General features: G+C 45.8%; 1 protein-coding gene across 1 annotated transcript in view; it reads right to left on the reverse strand.

Annotated features, from left to right (window-relative positions):
* Window positions 1–5,919: 5,919 nt before the first annotated feature.
* LOC127580585 (uncharacterized) overlaps window positions 5,920–19,468 on the reverse strand; it is a 155,433-nt gene continuing 141,884 nt past the window's right edge. The window contains exons 17-20 of the mRNA XM_052034172.1: window positions 16,336–16,526; window positions 11,728–11,897; window positions 8,890–8,981; window positions 5,920–6,045 (exon numbers count right to left, since the gene is read on the reverse strand). Of these exons, the coding sequence (XP_051890132.1) occupies window positions 5,920–6,045; window positions 8,890–8,981; window positions 11,728–11,897; window positions 16,336–16,526 (579 nt within the window). The remainder of the gene's footprint in view (window positions 6,046–8,889; window positions 8,982–11,727; window positions 11,898–16,335; window positions 16,527–19,468) is intronic.

Consider the following 19,468-nt stretch of genomic DNA (forward strand, 5'->3'; position numbering starts at 1 on the left):
CCTCCTGGTGTTACCACCCCTCCTCTGCGGCGGGAAACCTTGGACGGCAAGGCGCACTGTGTGGTTCGTGCCTGCCAGCCCTGATCTGGTTGTTTGTAGCCCACGCATTGCTCTGGAGCTTGTCTCTTTGGTCCATTCAATCAAAACCTGTGGCATCCTCCTGAAGAACCTCTTCATTGCATGGCTTCAGGCACTGAAGAACTCTCAGCCCAATAACTTCCACCACGCAAAATGCTGGGACATTTTCCATGTGATTACATATTAGGCACGGCAGAACACCTCAAACATCAACACTAACACAAAGCACAAAGAATAAACTCAGCACTGGTTTGGTTGTTTCAATGGTTCTTCAAATGCACAGACTCACAGAGTTTGTTAATTGTCAAGACAGCAATATCTCTGTAAATTCAGTCTTAATGTTGAGAGAGGATGGTGGAATCCGGCAAGACCTGGAAGTGGGTGTTGACATTGCAAGGAACCTTGGCAGAGAAGCGTTGAAGAGGCGAGGCAGAGGGAGACGGGTCCACACACAGCACCCCGCGGTGGTGAGGCTGAAACACAACAACAGGTAGAGTTACCTTGAAATTAAAGCACAGTAGCACCCCACTCAATCCACACTGATGTTTACACTCCACTGTGAGGTCCCTCATACCTTACTCCATCTCACACCATCACGTGCTTAATCTAGGATGAAGTCCATATGTCATTGGCGCTAACGTGGTGGTGAGCTCTACCTTCTCACCACTTCCTGAGATTAGAGGTCGCTCCTGAATTCCTCACAGCTTTAAGGTGAGGGGGTGGAAAGCTTAAAGGAGATTTACGAGGCAAGTTTTTTTTACACAGAGAGCGGTGGGTGCCTGGAATGTGCTGCCAGGGGAGGTGGTGGAGGCAGATACAGTGACGCTTGAAAACCATTGAGACAGGCACATGAATAGGCAGGGAATAGAGGGATATGGACCACGTGCAGGCAGATGGGATTAGTTTAAATTGGCATTATAGTTGGCCCTAGTTATGGGCCCTAGTTTTGGGTTCCCCACTCCTCCGTCATCTCAGCGTCTACCGATCAAAGCCTTCCGTCATCTATCTGAACAGCTCTCAGTCCTCTTCTCCGGAGGAGAGGACGCCAGTCCATCAGTCTTTTCTGATGGGTGTAACCTCTCGATTCTGGAATTATTATCCACACCAATCATTTCCGTACTTTCTCCTGCACCTTTGCATCTTTTGGAGCAAGCGTTACTCTCATTTGCAAGAATTCAGTTTGAGATTTAAAATAGCTTAATGTTTTGTTCTAATGACCTGTTTCAACATAGCTCTAGTACAAACATAAAACACACGTTGGATTTAATGGTATCACACCATCCCCACTAATCTAGCCATGTGCACGATGTAGTGTTGTAAAGTCAAATGGTATTGGTATTGGTTTATTATTGTCACTTGTACCGAGGTACAGTGAAAAACTTGTCTTGTGTACCATTCATACAGATCAATTCATTACACAGTGCATTGAGGTAGTACAGGGTAAAAACAGTAACAGAATACAGAGTAAGGTGTCACAGCTACAGGGAAGTGCATTGCAGGAAGACAATAAGGTACAAGGTCATAAGAAGGTAGATTGTGAGGTCAAGAGTCCACCTCATCGTATAAGAGAACCGTTCAATAGTCTTATCACAGTGGGTATGAACTTAAGCTTTGAAGTGCAATATTACTGCTGAATGTGCTATAACAGGGTAGTGAAATCCTTGTTGAGAGATTACAACATGGTTTGACTGCCAGCTGACACAGATTGTAAAAGGAGTTCTGGACTCCCTCTCTTTCATCCATCTGTTTAATCCAAATGTCCACTGCACCACCTCTGCCCAATTATGAAGTTATTGGTTGCAGTCCTGAGACGTGTGGGTGTAATCTCTCCTGACCCTCCACATTCGGGGAGGGCAGCACTGTGCCTTATGTCGTCACTCAGAGGAAACTTCAAACCGACTTCCCTCTCAGATACGTGCACAGAGACCCCACGAGCATTTTGAAAAGAACAAGCAAGGTCTGCCTGGTGTCTTGCCCAATATCCATCCCTCAGACGAATTCCCTGTGAATTCTACATTATAGCAGACACTACACTTCAGACAGCACTCTGTTGGTTATAAAGGTGCCATTCAAATAAAAAAATTTTTCAAGTAATTGAGGATTCCTCTTAATTGAGCAACATAGGAGTTATCTGGGCAGAGTTGGCACATTCTCTCTGAGACTGGGTGGGCTTCCAGATGCTCCAGTTTCCTCCCGCATCCACGTATGGGTTGGTAGGTTAATTGGCTGCTGTAAGTTGCCCCCAGGGTAGGTGAGTGGTAGGATCAGGAGGGAGCTGATAAGCAGAGAACTGGGATTAACGGGACTGTCCCAAGGGACAGCGTAGACTTGATGGGCTGTCATAAGAAAATATGAGAGTAGCTTTTATCTTGAAAGAAAAATAGATAGATAGATCTCTTTATTAGCCACGTGTACATCGAAACACACTGTGAAATGCATCTTTTTGCATAGAGTGTTCTGGGGGCAGCCTGCAAGTGTCGCCACGCTTCCGGCGCCAACATGGCATGCCCACAACTTCCTAACCCGTACGCCTTTGGAATGTGGGAGGAAACCGGAGCACCCGGAGGAAACCCATGCAGACACGGGGAGAAGGTACAAACTCCTTACAGACAGCGGCCGGACGAGTCAACAGAAGTTCGCATCAAATATTGTAACTACCTAGTCAATGTTAAAGCGAATGAATCATCTTCAAGTGTGGTATGAGGTTTATCACTTCTTAGGACACCCAGAACCATTTGTCAATACCTGATGATTTCCTGTTTGTCCCGTGACCATGGAACGATTTAATTTTTAGGTCTCTGCCCAGGTGCAAGACTGATGTTGTGGAGAAAATGCCTGATGCGCATGACTGTTGATTTGAGTAAGGTAGTAAACCTACAAGAAGAGGCATAGACAGGCAATGAAGGGATATAGACAACGTGCAGGCAGATGTGCAGTTTGAATTGGCAGTGTGGTTGCCACAGACATTGTGGGCACACTTTAACAGACTTCTATAGATGAAAGTATCCTGACTGGTGGCATCACAGTCTGGTACGGCAATTCCAGCGCACAGGCTGCAGGAAATAGTGGACACAGCCCGGTCCATTGCAGGCACAGCCCTCCCTACCACTGACAGCATCTACAGGAGGCGCTGCCTCAAGAAGGTGGCATCTATCATCAAGGATCCCCACCATCCGGGTCACGCCCTCTTCTCGCTGCTACCATCGGGCAGGAGGTACAGAAGCCTGAAGTCCCACACCGCCAGGTTCAGGAACAGCTACTTTCCTACAACCACCAGGTTCTTGAACCGACCTGCACAACCCTAACCCTACCTCAGCAACGGAACACTACGGACCACCTCTTGCACTACCATGGACTTGTCTCTGGTTGTGTTTTCTTTTGCACTAAGGTCTTGTTTTGCAGTCCTTTTCTTCACTGTTTTGTATAATTTATATTCTATGTGCTGTCTGAATTTACATGCCTGTGATGCTGCTGCAAACAAGGTTTTCATTGTACCTCACTGTACTTGTGCACATGACAATAAACTCCACTTGATGCTGTAACAACAAACCCCAGCTCCAAGCCAATGTTAAGCGTGGAATTGCTTTAATAAAATTGATGAATTGGCAGCTTGTTGCCAGACATCTGCTTTTGCATGAAACCAAGTCTCGAGTGTATGTTGGTCAAAAGACCTGAGTTAATGCTTAATCCTTGCTTGGCAAATTTCAGGTGGTGAATGATGAACAGTGTCAAAGTAAGACTGAGGCACCCGATTTTGTCATAATGAACTCTGAAAACAAATACAAATGCGAATAGTTTGCAAACAGCACGGGAAGAATTATAATTGGTTTTGCAACTGTGGCGTGTGCTTAACAAAGGCTTTTCAATCACAAGGTAGCGGTTGTTTCCATTTTTACGCACTCTTCCCTTCGACGACAGTGTGGAGATGTGAAGGATTTGCAAACTGATTGACAGTCTGACAGGCTGCTATGTAAAAGCTCCTTGGTTGTGGCTGTCTCTGGACTAGCAGAATAAGCTTGTAATTCCCTAATGGATTTCTTTGAATTATACCACAATATACTGCATTTGATAGAACCCTGAATACTTGCTAGATATGCAGGAAAATAAATACTACTAATCTATAAAGATGAGAGAGAGAGAGTCAGAGAGGGCTGGTGCATGTGCAGGGGTTTTAACAGAGTTAATGAAACAGGTAGCTTTTAATTGCCTTCAGAAATTGTCATTCTATACATTTCAAAAGCAAATGATTTCGAATGTGTGGTTTTGTCTTTTTAGAACAGGCAGATTAATAAAGCATATCAGAATCAAGCTAGCATTTCCTTTCAAGTTAACAAATCATTCCGGCGCCTACAGAAAATGCAGGAGGCGGGTAATTAGATACTGGGGAAAAGCTGAAATTTCCTGGATAGATAATAGTGATATTACCTTACCCACAGTTACTGACACGGAATTACCTAGCCAATGTACGCCACCTCACTCTCTGCCTAATTCAATAGTAATTAAGCCTCCCATTATTTTTCAGATTTTCCACATTAGCTAAACTTGACACAGAAAATGACACCTGATAGTTAAGGGCGTAAGCAATGTGCTGATGACAATCAATATCTAGAGGCCTGAAAGAGAGCAATTCAACTGTTAGTTCTCATTCTTGCAAATGCAGAATTCTCCTTAGTTTTCTTTAAATACAATGTTCTGTTTTTAACATTCACTTACTAACTGCGATTTTCTTGCTTTGTTCAAAGCCTTCTTTCCCTGCCTTTATTTCTCTGACACCCTTTCCCCATCGTTCCTCTTGTTTCCACTTCGATTGTTATAATTCACTGGTTAAAGAGATGAACCATTGCCCTCATTGCAATGTAGTCAGCTTGCAGCTCCAGCAGGCTACACCACAAACTACTTTCCAGCTAATCAATAATGCAGACTGTGAGATGCCCACTCCAGTAAGGTCATAGAGTCCTGGAGAGATACAGCACAGATACAGCTTCAGCCCACCCTGTGTGTGCCCACCATCAAGCATTCATTTTTACATTATTCCTACCCTAACCCATTTTATCCTCACCACATTCCCATCAACAACCCCCAGAATCTACCACTCACCTACACACTGATTTACAGTGGCCAATTAACCTCCCAATCCTCACGTTTTTAGGATGTGGGAGGTAACCGGAGCACCCGGAGGAAGGTCACAAGGAGAACGTGCAAGCTCCACAACAGACAGTGCCAGAGGTCAGGATTGAACCTGGGTCTCTTGCTCCGTGAGGCAGTGGCTCTACTGGCTGTACCACTGTGATGTGCTGGCTCCTTACGGGGGAGGGGGGGGGGGTAGCACTGAAACACTGTGATAACACTGACCTACCAGGATTTGCATTAAGCAATAAAGGCTCAACACCAGAGTTGCAGTGAAAGTTCTGGTTGAGATTGTACAAAATGGAATTTGTTGTAAGGTACTGAAAAAAGTGTTTGAGCAGAGTCTGATTGGAATGAATGCAGTAGACACAAACGTGCAAAATCTCTCTCTCCCTGTCTCTCCCTCTTCCATTTATATGTACAGGCGACCTTTGCATTATGGAGGGTTGCATTCCGACAACAAGGCCCGCATCACCTGCACAAGCATCAAGAAATGCGAGCTGAAATAAAAATCGTGTTTACTTACTTACTTTATTTTCCCCACACATAAGTTCCCCCGTGAGAGTGAATTTTATTCTGAATCTCAGATTTCTGGGGAGTGCTTTGTGAATGCCGTAAGGGCGAACTTCTGTGACGTGAATGGCGGTAACACAGGGGTCGCCTGTACATACATTTTAAATACTGTAAAGCCTGACCTGGATTAGTGATCAAAGTTCACCAAGATGCAATCGGGGGCGGATGTGGCATTGGGGGCTGGAATGCCAAGTTCTGCCTGGATTGCAAGTGCTGCAGTGGTGTGCAGTTTGGTTGAAAAGTGGCTTTCTGTTGCCCTGAACTACTCTGTAAACAATAAGAAAACACTCATGAGCTTAACCGAACACTTTAAGATTCCTCAGAACGTCTCACATGGCGACAAAGGTTTTTGCAGAGAACCCATGACAGGGCAGAGGAGGAGGCATTTCAGTCCAGAGCACACCTGCAATCAGGAAAAGAGGAAAGAATGTTTGGATATGGCTCAAAAAGTGTCATGGGAATACTGGAGTGAAGGCAGAAACAGCAGTGTTCCTTCTCAGCCGTCTTACAGGGAGAGAGGGAATGGTCCATACAGCGGGCAATTGGGAAGGTGGGCCTGTTTTCCCCAGTGGAGCCAGGCTGATAGTGATCATGGTTTGGGAGTTTGGATTCTTTGCTTGGAAGGCAGAGTGATGGTTTAACCCTCCAGTCTACAAGGCTGGCAGGGGAAGAGCTGGAAAGTATTGGTATTGGTTTATTATTGTCACTTTATCAGTGCAGTTGGTACAACAAAGATAAGGTAAATGGTCTAGAATCCCTGCATCTTGGTGCTTAAGGAATGGAGTCTGGGAACATTTAACCTGCAAGTTAGCTAAGTTAAAGGTAGAGCTCTAAATTTGGGTCGGAGAACTGTTTACATGCTGCACCATTTAAGAAACAAATCACTTTCCTTCCTGTCAATTGTATAATTTCCATCACTCTGTGCTGTTTCTCTTACTGTATCTTTTAAAATATTTGTTGTTGTTGGGCTTTGAGCTGAATTTAAAATCAATATGCCAAATAATATTAGGACAAGACAACAGAAAAGGAATAAAAAGGGGGTACATATGGGCCAGTGACTTGGGCCCCCTTAATAACTGAGCAAGTTCATTAAGGATTTATCCCAAAGATTTTGAGCAGATAATTCTCTGGCATTAGGCTTCCTCTCCAATAAAGTGGTTGTAATCAATAAAATGGCTGTAATCAATGAGGGGGCTGTAATCAATGGTGGGCTGTAATCAATAAAATGGCTATAATCAATGAGGTGTCTGTAATCAATAAGAGGGGCTGTAATCAATGAGGGGTCTGTAATCAATGGGGGGGCTGTAATCAATGAGGTGTCTGTAATCAATGAGAGGGGCTGTAATCAATGATCTGGCTATAATCAATGAGAGGGTCTGTAATCAATGAGGTGTCTGTAATCAATGAGAGGGGCTGTAATCAATAATTTGGCTATAATCAATGAGGGGGCTGTAATCAATGTAGGACCGTAATCAATGAGGAGTCTGTAATCAATAAGGTGCTTGTAATTAATTAGGTGGCTGTAATTAATGTGGGGGCTGTAATCAATGATCTGACTGTAATCAATGGGGGGCTGTAATCAATGATCTGGCTATAATCAACGAGGGGGCTGTAATCAATATGGTGTTTGTAATTATTAAGGTGGCTGTAATTAATGTGGGGGGCTGTAATCAGGTTTGTGGGACAGGAATCACTCAGTGCACCACCTCACAAACAGAGAGGGAGATTTACACTGGGCTGTCCTCGAGCTGCCCAGTGGGTGTTTGCACTCCCTCATTAGCAGGGAGTGGGAAAGGTTGGTTCTGCTGAGGTTGGTGTGTGGTATTCAGGTTACCTGCAGGAGCAGGGACTGTCTACCTCTGGGAAGCAAAAAGTCACAATGGCAATCTGAGTATGAAGTAACAGGATGATGTGAATGCTGACCAATAATTTCATTGATACAGGTTGGCAGGACCAAGGCTGGGTAGCAACATGGGTCTTTTCCCATTAAGGAGTGGAGCCATTTGCCAGCTTGGGTATTGCATGGTTTTAAAAGCTCACATCGTGGCAAATGTCAGCACCAAATTCAAGTGCTGGAAAAGAACGCAACAGTAGTTGTGCTAAACAACATTCCCATGCACAAAGTGAGGAATGGAGGGTCGCTAATCTGTCTCTGAGTTATGTCAAAGATCACGTGGACCCTTTTGTCATTTAGTGTATCTCAGTATAACTTCTCCAAACAATTGGCCGCCCAGTTCTGAAGGAAGTCCTGAGAAGTGGGGATAGTCGTCACCATTGGGATGGCAACGTGGCGAGTGAGCCCAGGCTGTGACCAACACAGGCGGTGGATACCTGGGACCTTGTGTCTCTCTATTCATCTCTCTACCGACCTTTGCCAGCCTTGAGCATGGTTGAGTGACCTGCTTTTGGGCTGTGCCTTTGGAATATTACTCTCCCTGACCTAGGAAGATTGGCTGTCCTGTTGGACCTGAAGGATCCTTAATACCAAGAAGGATCAACGTTTGTTTAGTAAGGTCCAATGAATGAACCGATGGCTTTGCACCCTTCAACATAAGGCTTTTATCCTCTGGAGTTCAGAAGAGTGAGAGGCAACTTGTTTGAAACGCATAGGATCCTGAGAGGGATTGACGGGGTGGTTGCAGAGAGGATCTTTCCCCCAGTGGGGGTATCTAGAGCCAGGAGGCAGAGTTTCAGAATAAGGAGTCTGTTTAAGCTGGAGATAGGGAGGAGGTTCTTGGAGGGGCGTGAATATTTGCAATTTTCTATTTCAGAAGTCATCGCATGTCCAAGGGCAAGATAGTCGTTGTTGTTCGATGGGGAGTCAAGGGTTATGGGGAACAGGCAGGAAAGCAGAGTTAAGGCCAAGAACAGATCTGACATGGTCTTTCTTAATGACGGAGCAGATTTGGTGGGGGGGGGGGTCACATGGCCTACTCCTGCTCCTACTTACGGGACGAGGGGAAATTCTGTGATAATGTGCGGAGGTTGTTTGACGAGGAAGTGTATAATGTGTAGACCAAAGGTTTACGGTTGAGTTCCCTTGCAACAGCTTCATTTCAGAAACACCCTGCACCCTCCGTCCAAGAGTGAGTGAACTGATGGATTACTTACTGCTGCGGAGCAGGTCAACAACCGCCTGTTGCTTCTGTGGAAGGAGTACTTCCTGCACTGGGTTGAAGCAACAGATCCTGCGAGGGAGTTGCCTGTATGAATAAGTAGAAAGGTATCAAGAACATGAAAGAATGAAAATGGGCAAAGCGCACAGTAGTGGGAAGGAATATGAGAACAATGATGTTAGTCATTTAGTAAATTTATCCCCACACCTTCAGCTGAGGCTAACAAAACCTCGGGGTTTTGACATTTTTAGCTGCACCATTTTGACGCATCCCAGCTCACATTTTGAGGCTATGCTTCATTGTTCTGGATCTTTCTACCAGAGGATCTCTCCAACCACCCGGCTAAAGCATCGGACATAAACTTCTATGGCTTCATCTGGGCTCAGCAAGAGCGGACCTGGTTTCTGCAACCGGTCCCTGCAAGCTAACCCTTCCAGTCCCAGTGCCATTCTGGTGAATCTCCACTGAAGCCCACCAAAGCCAGAGTCCTCGTTGTCTGCAGATTTGCTCTCTGTGGATCTGGCTCTCATGAGATCAACCCCAGGTCCCACCTTGAATCTTTTGAACAAATATATCTGTACGCTGTGCCCGTTGAGGAACCAATCGCGGTCTGGGTAAATGGAGATCGGTTTCCAGACCACACGTGCCAAATGGCTCCCTGCAGTGTGCTGTTTGAGAGAGTAATCTTTCATTACACAGCTGCATTTTGTGATTTCAAAACCGATCATTGCTTCTAAGTTCAATACACTGTTAGTTAATATCATTACTTTTTAGGTACTTAAATGTTTTAATGTGTTTATTATTGTGTGTGTTAATGCTTTTAGAACTTCAGAGGGCATGTTCATCTTTATTTGGGGGAGCATCAGATACAAGGGAGAGGGCCTCAGTTGTGCCCCCATGTTGTTATCCGCAGAAAGTCCCTGCCCTCTCCCTTAAGGATAACAAGAACTTAGTATATAAGTCTAGATGAAGGGCCTCGACCCAAAGTGTCAACTGTCCATTTCCCTCCACAGGTCCCGCCTGACCTGCTGAGTTCCTCCAGCAGCTTGCTTATCGCTTCAGGTTCCAGCATCTGCGTCTCACATGTCTCCTTAGTGTTTATCTTTCCTGAGGTGTAGTGCCCAGGTAAAGCGGAATATTGTGAAGCCCAACTAATGCGGCGAGGCGTGGGCACCAATTCTCCTGGGCGATGCATATCAAAACCAGCAGTTCCTTCCCTGGGAGGTCTCGAATGTTAGTAGCTTTCATCCATTAGACCATTACTCATGCTGAGCACATCCAGTGATAACATTGTGGACAAAGGTTTGGGCAGGACTCACAGCCGAGAGATTCCCAGGCATTATAAAGGTGTGCTGGGTTCACATTGGTGCATTTGGCACTCTGTGTGGGGTGGGAGAAGGATTGGGACCTCTCCAGCTCTGGTGATGAGGGGAGGGGAGGAGAGGGTCGCCATACTGGAATTGGTAATTGGTTTATTATTGTCACATGTTCCGAGATACAGTGAAAAGCTTTGCTTTGCATGCTGTTGGATTCGACTGTTTTACGTAGTTTTTTAACATGTATAGTGTTTAATACACCTCAAGTGGCTGCACAAGGCATGGCCACTTCCTAGCTTATTGGTTCGTCCATCAGGATGAAACAATACGTGTTTTCTCATTGGTTGGTTTTGCCACAGGGATCTAATAGGTTTCCTGATTGGCCTATCATTAGCTAGGGAGTACCTCTTATCTCAGGTATAAAAGGTGTCGTTTTTTTGTTAATCTCTCTCTCTCTCTCTCTCTCTCTCGCCTCTCTCTCTTTTGCTCTCTTCCCCTCCGGCCCGAGCTCATCTTTAGTTCCTTTTGTCTCGGCTCATCTCCTAGTAGTAAAGCTAGTGCCATGTGCCCTGTAACTGTTTCTTTGTTTTAAACTTTTCCAGTAAAACTTTGTGAAGCATCAAGTTGTTTCCAACTCATTCTTGGGACTCCTGAAAGAACCTGCGGATTCGAAAATAACCAGATCCAACAATGCCATCCAGATGAATCATTTCAAAACATAAGTACATCGAGGTAGAACAAAGAAAAAGCAGTAACAGAATGTAGAATATAGAGTTACAGTTACAGAGTAAGTACAGTGCAGGTAGATAATAAGGTGCAAGGGCCATGATGAGGTAGATTGTGAGATAAAGAGTTTGTCTTTATTGTACAAGAGGTCTGTTCAAGAGTCTTATAACAGTGGGATCAAAGTTGTCCTTGAGCCTGGTGGTGCATGTTTTCAAGCTTTTGTATCTTCTGCCCGATGGGAGGGTGTGAGGTCTTTGATTATGTTGGCTGCTTTACCGAGGCAGTGGGAAGTGTAAACAGAGTCCATGGAGGGGTGGCTGGTTTTCGTGATGGACTGAACTGTGTCCACAGCTCTCTGCAGTTTCTTGCTCTATTGAGCAGAAGAGTTGCTATACCAAGCCGTGATGCATCTGGATAGGATACTTTCTATGGTGCATCTATAAGAATTGGTGAGGGTCAACGGGGACATGCTGTATTTCCTCAGCCTTCTGAGGAAGTAGAGGCACTGGTGAGCTTTCTTGCCCGTGGCGTCTACATGGTTGGACCAGGACAGGCTGTTGGTGATGTTTGCACCTAGGAACTTGAAGCTGTCAACCGTCTCCACCTCAGCACCATTGAAACAGACAGGGGCGTTTACTCTGGCCCACATCCTGAAGTCAATGACTGGCTCTTTTGTTTTGCTGACATTGACATTGCATATTGGGGAGGGAGTGGAGATTGGCTGTGGGGGTTGGTGGGGGTTGGGGGGGGTGGGGGGGGCGCAGTGGAAGATCGAACAGTTTTTGCCTCACCTGGGGGAGGACCAGGTTGACTGGATTGCGAGCGAGAGTCCCGGCACTGACTGTTTCCTTCATTTCCCATGGACTGGGTCCTGGGTATGTTGAAATCTGGGTGTATAATAGAAGCTGTACTCTGTGTCCAAGGGCATCGTGTTGGCAGATGCGAGGAGGTAGGCTTCTCCCTGGAAAAAAAACAAGGATGTTTCAGCTACGTTAGAACGTCCAAAGCAAAGCTGGTTGGTGACAGACTTTCCAAACTTACACCCTACTCTTATCATTAACTTTAATGGGGGAAGAAGTTTATTTTCCAATTCAGTCTATTTTTCCTTTACACTCTGATCTTCTCATTTAGCTTAATAGATTCCTAGAACTTTGTTGCTTCTCTATAAGCTGACACTAGGAGCTCAAAGAAGGTTCAACAGCTGTGGCTCAGTGGGATAGCACACTCACCTCTGAATTAGGAGGCTGTGGGTTCAATCCCCACTCTAGATTCTTGATCTTGTAATCTGTGCAGTGCTGAGGGAGTGCTGCACTGTGGGTGACTGGCTCTGTCTGTCCTCTTGGGTGGATGTATGTTGTAAGACAAGTTCATAAAGTCTCAAAGGGCAAGGACTCTGGACACAGTCTTTGGAGTTTAAAATGATTTATTTACAAAGACAAACGCGGGACAGGATGAACGGGAACGGACGCACACTTACACACACGCACACGGGTGATCGTGAACGTGGGGGAAATTGCAACAAGGGTGAGATGCACGTGCACACACACACACACACACACACACACACACACACACACACACACACACACACACACACACACACCAGACTGGTACAAACAAATCAACGAAGAAACAATACGGTGCCTACCACCCCTTGACTCAGTGCAAGCATCGGCTCTATGGTCCCAGGGATCCTTAACTAATTACTCTTAAGCAATGCAAAGCTTATCTCAGCGTCCCCTGGAGGCAAAAGAGGAAGAACCAAGCACATACGGCACTCTTCATAGTGCTGGAGGGCTGGGGGTGGTCCAGCCCAAGTAGTGCCAGGAACAAAGGTGCTCAAAGATCCAATAATTAGGTGTGCACTAATGGGTGGGGGTGGAGCCAAACCTTGATTGACAGTGATGTGTCTTCTGACCAGGTAGGAGCAGTGCTGTCATCTGATCAGTTGGGGTGAGTGTTGTCACCGTCACATGACAGGCACAACCCTCCACAATACAATGTAAAAGACCTACTTACAGAATTTGAAGACCCAGAGAGTTCTGCCAGTGTCCTGACTAATGTTTGTTCTTCAAAAATCATCCTTCAGCAGATTATCTTTTTATTATCTCATCGCTGTTTGTTGGCACTTCCAGTCTGCAGCTTAGCTGCTGGAGAGTCTTGTCGAACAGAGAGACCTAGTGGTACGGGTACATAGTTCTCTGAAAGTGGCGACACAGCTAGACAGAGTGGTGAAGAAGGCGTTTGGCACGCTGGCCTTCATCGATCAGGGCACTGAGTACAGGAGTTGGGATGTGATGTTGCAAACGTACAAGTCGTTGGTGATTTCGCACTTGGAGTACTGTGTGCAGTTCTGGTCGCCCAGCTATAGGAAGGATGTCACTAAGCTGGAAAGGGTGCAGAAAAGATTCACAAGAATGTTCCCGGGACCGGAGTGCTTGAGTTACAAGGAGAGGCTGGATAGGCTGGGACTTTATACCCTGGAGCGCAAGAGATTGAGGGATGACTTTATAGAGGTATATAAAATCATGAGGGCCATAGATATGGTAAATGGTCAGTCTTTTTCCCAGGAAAGGGGAGTCTAAAGATAAGATTTCTTTATTAGTCACATGTACATTGAAACACAGCAAAATGCATCTTTTGCGTAGAGTGTTCTGGGGGCAGCCTGCAAGTGTCGCCACGCTTCCGGCGCCAACATAGCATGCCCACAACTTCCTAACCCGTACGTCTTTGGAATGTGGGAGGAAACCGGAGCACCCGGAGGAAACCCACACAGACACGGGGAGAACGTACAAACTCCTTACAGACAGCGGCCAGAATTGAACCCAGGTTGCTGGCGCTGTAATAGTGTCACGCTAACTGCTACACTACCGTGCCTGCTAGACTAGAGGGCATAGATTTAAGGTGAGAGGGGAAAGAGCTAAAGGAGACTTGGGGGGGGGGGGGGGAGCTTTTCCTCACAGGTTAGAAGGACGTGGGCCAGACGCAGGCAGGACTAACTTGGATAGACATCTTGGGACGGCATGGATGAGTTGGGCTGAAGGGCCTGTTTCCATGTAGTATATGACTTTATGACATTTCATCCATTGCTTATGAACCACTCTGAACGTGCTGAGGCAGACTGTAAGTGTAAATTCTTCATTCTCTTGTTTGAGTTTGAGATGAAAAGGTATCTAGGCTGGAGAAATGGAAGATTTAGGTTAATAGTAAAGCTAATGAAGTTTGAACCGGCTGAATTATTCAGTTACAATAAGAATGCAACAGTGAAACAAAAGTGATCAAAGAAATGCAGACTCTGGGAGTCTGAAACAAGAACAGAAAATGCTGGAAAATGATCCGCTGATTTTCTGTTGTAATTGTAAAATATAAATATTACTTAAGTTTTCCTTTACTTCTGAAGGAATTGTTTTGGGGGGGGAGACGGAATTTGGTGACAGACCAACTCCAGAGTGCAGGCTATAAGTTATGTTCCCCACACATTGTGCTGTGCGTTGCCTACTCTTTAACTCTCAGCTCTCTCCTCTGGCCGCTGTCGTACTGATGAAGATGAGTGAGAGAAACAGTGCGTCCTGCTTTTACCTTTCAGCCCCCTGATCTCAATTTGTGGCCTGCAGTGTCGATAAAATAGATAAATTCCGAATCGCACTCTTCCTGCTCCTTTGGAGGGGAATGGTGCACGTATCTGGCTGCAGTTATTGTGGGAATCATCCCTTTGATCTGTGATGGTTTTGGAGAGTTACCGGTGTTTTTCTTAAAAAATTCATTCAAGGGATGTGTGCTTCGCAGGCTGAGCCAGCATTTAATCGCCCGTCCCTAGTTGCCCTTGTGGTGGTGGTGAGCTGCCTTCCTGAACTGCTGCAGTCAGTGAGGTGTGGGGATACCACAATACTACTAGGAAGGGCGTTCCAGGATTTTGACCCAGCAACGGCGAGGGAACAGCGATATATTTCCAGGTTGGGACAGTGTGCGGCTCGGAGGGCAGCTTCGAGGGGGTGGTGTTCCCCGTGCTTTAGCTGCCCTTGTCCTTCCAGCTGGTAGAGGTGATGTGTTTGGAAGGTGCTGTCCAAGGAGTCTCGGTGAGTTGATGCAGTGCATCCTGTAGATGGTACAAACTGCTGCTACTGGAGCCAGTGAATGGTTGTGGATGGGGTGCCTATCAAGTGGGCCTGATGAAGGGTCTCAACCCGAAACGTCGACTGTTTATTTCCCTCCATAGATGCTGCCTGACCTGCTGAGTTCCTCCAGCATTTTGTGTGTGTTGCTGCTATGGCCTGTGCGGTGTCGAGCTTCTTGAGTGTTGTTGAAGCTGCACTCATCCGGACAAGTGGAGAGTGTTGCATCACACTGCTGACTTGAGCCTTTTAGACAGTGTACACACAATCGAGGAAGAGATTCATCTTCTCTGTGTTCACATCTGTTTACCACTGTGTGTGGCCTTGGTCTAACCTAAAACACTCTTAATTCCCTTATCAGGAAACAGTTTCTATGCATCCACGCAGTTGAACCTTCTAACACATTAATCAGCCATTTCCCTTCCCCACTTTAGTGTTCTCTGCTCTTTATTTGGTGTAAAAACAGAAAATGCTGGGAACACTCAACAGGTCAGGCAGCATCTATGGGGCGAGAAACAGAGTTATCGTTTCAGGTCTGAGACCCATTGTTCAAAACTGGGGAAGAGTCTACACTTCTCACTGCCTCAGGAAAGCAGCCAATATAATCAGGGACCCCTCCCACCCTGGACATTCTCTCTTCTCCCCTCTTCCATCAGGCAGAAGATACAAAAGTTTGGAAGCACACACCACCAGACTCAAGAACAGCTTCTAACCCACTGTTATCAGTGAACAGACCTCTCACACACTAAAGGTGAACTCTTGATCTCCCAGTCTTCCTTGTCGTGGCCCTTGCAGTTTATTTGTCTACCTGCACTGCACTTTCTCTGTTGCAGCTACATGCTGTTTTCTTTTTACTACCTTGATGTACTTATGTAAGGCAAGACCTGTCTGGATGGCATGCAAACAAAAGTTTTTCCACTGTTTCTCGGTGCACATGACAATAATAAACCAATTACAACTCCAAGAGAGAAAAATGAGTTAGTTCTAATAGTAAAATCTAACATGTATTCTCCCCCAGTTCTGATGAAGGGTATTCAACATGAGACATTAACTCTGTTTCTCTCTCCACAGATGCTGCCTGACCCATTGAGTGTTGTTTCAGATTTTGTTTTGGCATTTTGTTTTGTTTCGGGGTTTTGGTTCAGATTTCCAACCTCTGCAATTTTACGATTTTCACTTGCTGAGTGGCGTGGGGTATAACTCTCCAGGAGCTGCGACATGATGAATACTGGCCCCTCATCTCAGAGCACGGGTAACAGACCCAGTGCACAGGGTAAATCCACCTACTTTATAGATAAAGCTGTTGACGGAACATGACAAGGGTCTGAAGTCGTCTCTTCCCATTCCTGGCCCAGGTGACAGTGAACTTGGCAATCGTTGGTGGAGGTATGATGATTGCAGTCTCTGAGTGTTTCTGCACCATTGCAACTGTTCTTCAGCTTTGAGTTCCCAGGAGCGGGCGTGAACCAAGTAACAGCCTGTGGGAGGATCAAAAGACGGTGAAAGATCGATCTGACACTGAACTACAAGCATCATTCCAACAAAAGAGAATGCACATTGAGGTCAAATTGTACCAGAACAAGCAAAGCACACACCCTTCTATATTGCAGCAGTCCACATGATATAACTCAGAGGCACAGTGACAGAGCCAGTGGAGCCACTGCCTCACAGCTCCAATCCTGACCTCCAGTGCTCTCTGTGTGTTTATATATCCTCACTGTAACCAACTGGTTTTCCTCTGGTTGCTCCCGTTTCCTCCCACATCCCAAAGGAGTGTGGGTTAGGAGGTTAACTGGCCACTCTAAGTTGCCCCGAGTGTGTAGTATCCCGACCAGTTGCATCACGGTCTGGTACGGCAATTCGAACGCGCAGGAACGTAAGAAGCTGCAGAGAGTAGTGGACTCAGCCCAATACATCACAGGCACATCCCTCCCCACCATCGGCAGTATCTACAGGAGGTGCTGCCTTAAGAAGGCAACATCCATCATCAAAGATCCCCACCATCCGGGCCATGTCATCTTCTCGCAGCTACCATCGGGCAGGAGGTACAGAAGCCTGAAGTCCCACACCACCAGGTTCAGGAACAGCTACTTCCCTTCAACCATCGGTTCTTGAACCAACCTGCACAACCCTAATCACTACCTCAGTATAGCAATGTTATGACCACTTTGATCACTTTGCACTACAATGGACTTTTTTTGTTCTAATCGTGTTCTTTCTTGTAGAATTTTGCACAATTTATGTTTAATTTATGTTCTTGTGAACGGTGTGTATCTGATGCTCTGTGCCTGTGATGCTGCTGCAAGTAAGTTTTTCATTGCACCTGTGCATACATGTACTTTTGTGCAGATGACAATAAACTCCACTTTGACTTAGATGAGTGGTAGAACATGGGGGAGTTGATGAGAATGTGGGGAGAATAAATTACAGGGAAAATTAGTGGGGGAATGGGGTTGCCCTGTGAGCTAGGACAGACTCGATGGGCTGAATGGCTTCCTTCTATGTCGTAAGGAAATATGGAACATCAGTTCTTTAATCTGACCCTTTTGCTGGCTTTAGTTTCATGGTCCACAGTTCCCTGTGCAAGTAACCACTCTTCTTCTCTGTTAGTCTGCCGAGGAAGATTTTGCCCAGCTATTTGATTCTGAGGGCCCATCCTTTCCTAACTTACGTCTGTGGAGGGGGGTGGGTGATGATAAGATCTTCTCTCAGCGTCTTACAGCATCAGTGCGTACAGCAACACTGCTTCTTCTCACTTCTCCCACCTTCCACTGGGCAGAAGATACAAAAGCTTGAAAACATGTACCACCAGCTTCTATCCCGCTGTTATAAGATTATTGAATGGACCTCGTACAATGAAGATGGACTCTTGACCTCACAATATACCTTGTCATGACCTTGCACCTTATTGTCCACCTGCACAGCACTTTTCTTTGTAGCTGTGACACTTTATTCTGCATTCTGTTACTGCTTTTCCCTTGTACTACTTCAAAGTACTTATGTTTTTGACATGATCTGTATGGATGGCTTGCACAACTAAGTTTTTCACTGTATCTCAGTATATAGAACATCGAACAGTACAGCACAGTACGGGCCCTTCAGCCCACGATGTTGTGCCGACCTGTATAAACCTTATCCCCATTCAATCTATCCCCCTCTCCACCTCCCATAACCCTCTATTTTTCCTTCAACCATGTGCCTATCTAATAGTCCCTTAAATGACCCTTTTGTATCTGACCCCACCACCCCCGGCAGCACATTCCAGGCACCCACCACTCTCTGTGTAAAGAACCTACCTCTGACATCTCCCCTGAACTTTCCTCCACGCACCTTAAACGGGTGACCTCTAGTATTGGCCATTGCCTCCCTGGGGAAAAGATGCTGGCTGTCCACTCTGTCTATGCCTCTCATAATCTTATACACCTCTATCAAGTCTCCTCTCATCCAACATCGCTCCAAAGAGAAAAGACCCAACTCGCTCAACCTCCCCTCATAAGACATGCTCTCCAGGGATTTACAGCACCCCTGTAAATCTCCTCTGCATCCTCTCCAAAGCTTCCACGTATGTCCTATAATGTGGTGACCAGAACTGAACACAATATTCCAAGTGTGGTCTAACCAGAGTGTTAGAGAGCTGCAACATTACCTCTCAGCTCTTGAACACAATCCCTTGGGTAATGAAAGCCAGCACACCATACGCCTTCTTAACCGCCCTATCCACTTGTGCGGCAGCTTTGAGGAATTTATGGACTTCGACCCCAAGATCCCTCTGTTCCTCCGCATTGCTATGAATCCTGCCATTAACCATGTACTCTGCCTTCAACTTTGTTCTTCCAAAGTGTATCACTTCACTCTTCTCTAGATTGAACTCCATCTGCCACTTCTCCACCCAGGTCTGCACCCTGTCTAAATCCCGTTGCAACCTATGAGAACCTTCTTCACTAGGACAGATTCTACCCCACTGTGATAAGACTATTGGACTATTGAATGGCTCCCTTATACGATGAGATGGACTATGACCTCACGATCTACCTTGTTGTGGCCTTGCACCTTATTGCACTGCACTTTCTCTGTAGCTGTGACACTTTACTCTGTACTGTTATTGTTTTTACCTGTACTACATCAATGCACTCTGTACTAACCCAATGTAACTGCACTGTGTAATGAATTGACCTGGACGATCGGTATGCAAGACAAGTTTTTCACTGTACCTCGGTACAAGTGACAATAATAAACCAATACCAATACCAATCTACTACACCACCAACCTTTGTGTCATCTGCAAACTTACAAACCCATCGTTCCACTTTCTCAGCCAAATCATTTATAAAAATTACAAACAGCCCTAATGTTGATTGGCACCTCCTTAGTGCAAAAGGTTTAGATGGGGCAGAATTTGTTAGATGTGTACAGGAAGGAT

This window comes from Pristis pectinata, chromosome 19 (genome assembly GCF_009764475.1).
Source record: "Pristis pectinata isolate sPriPec2 chromosome 19, sPriPec2.1.pri, whole genome shotgun sequence".
In the NCBI taxonomy this organism is placed as follows: domain Eukaryota; kingdom Metazoa; phylum Chordata; class Chondrichthyes; order Rhinopristiformes; family Pristidae; genus Pristis; species Pristis pectinata.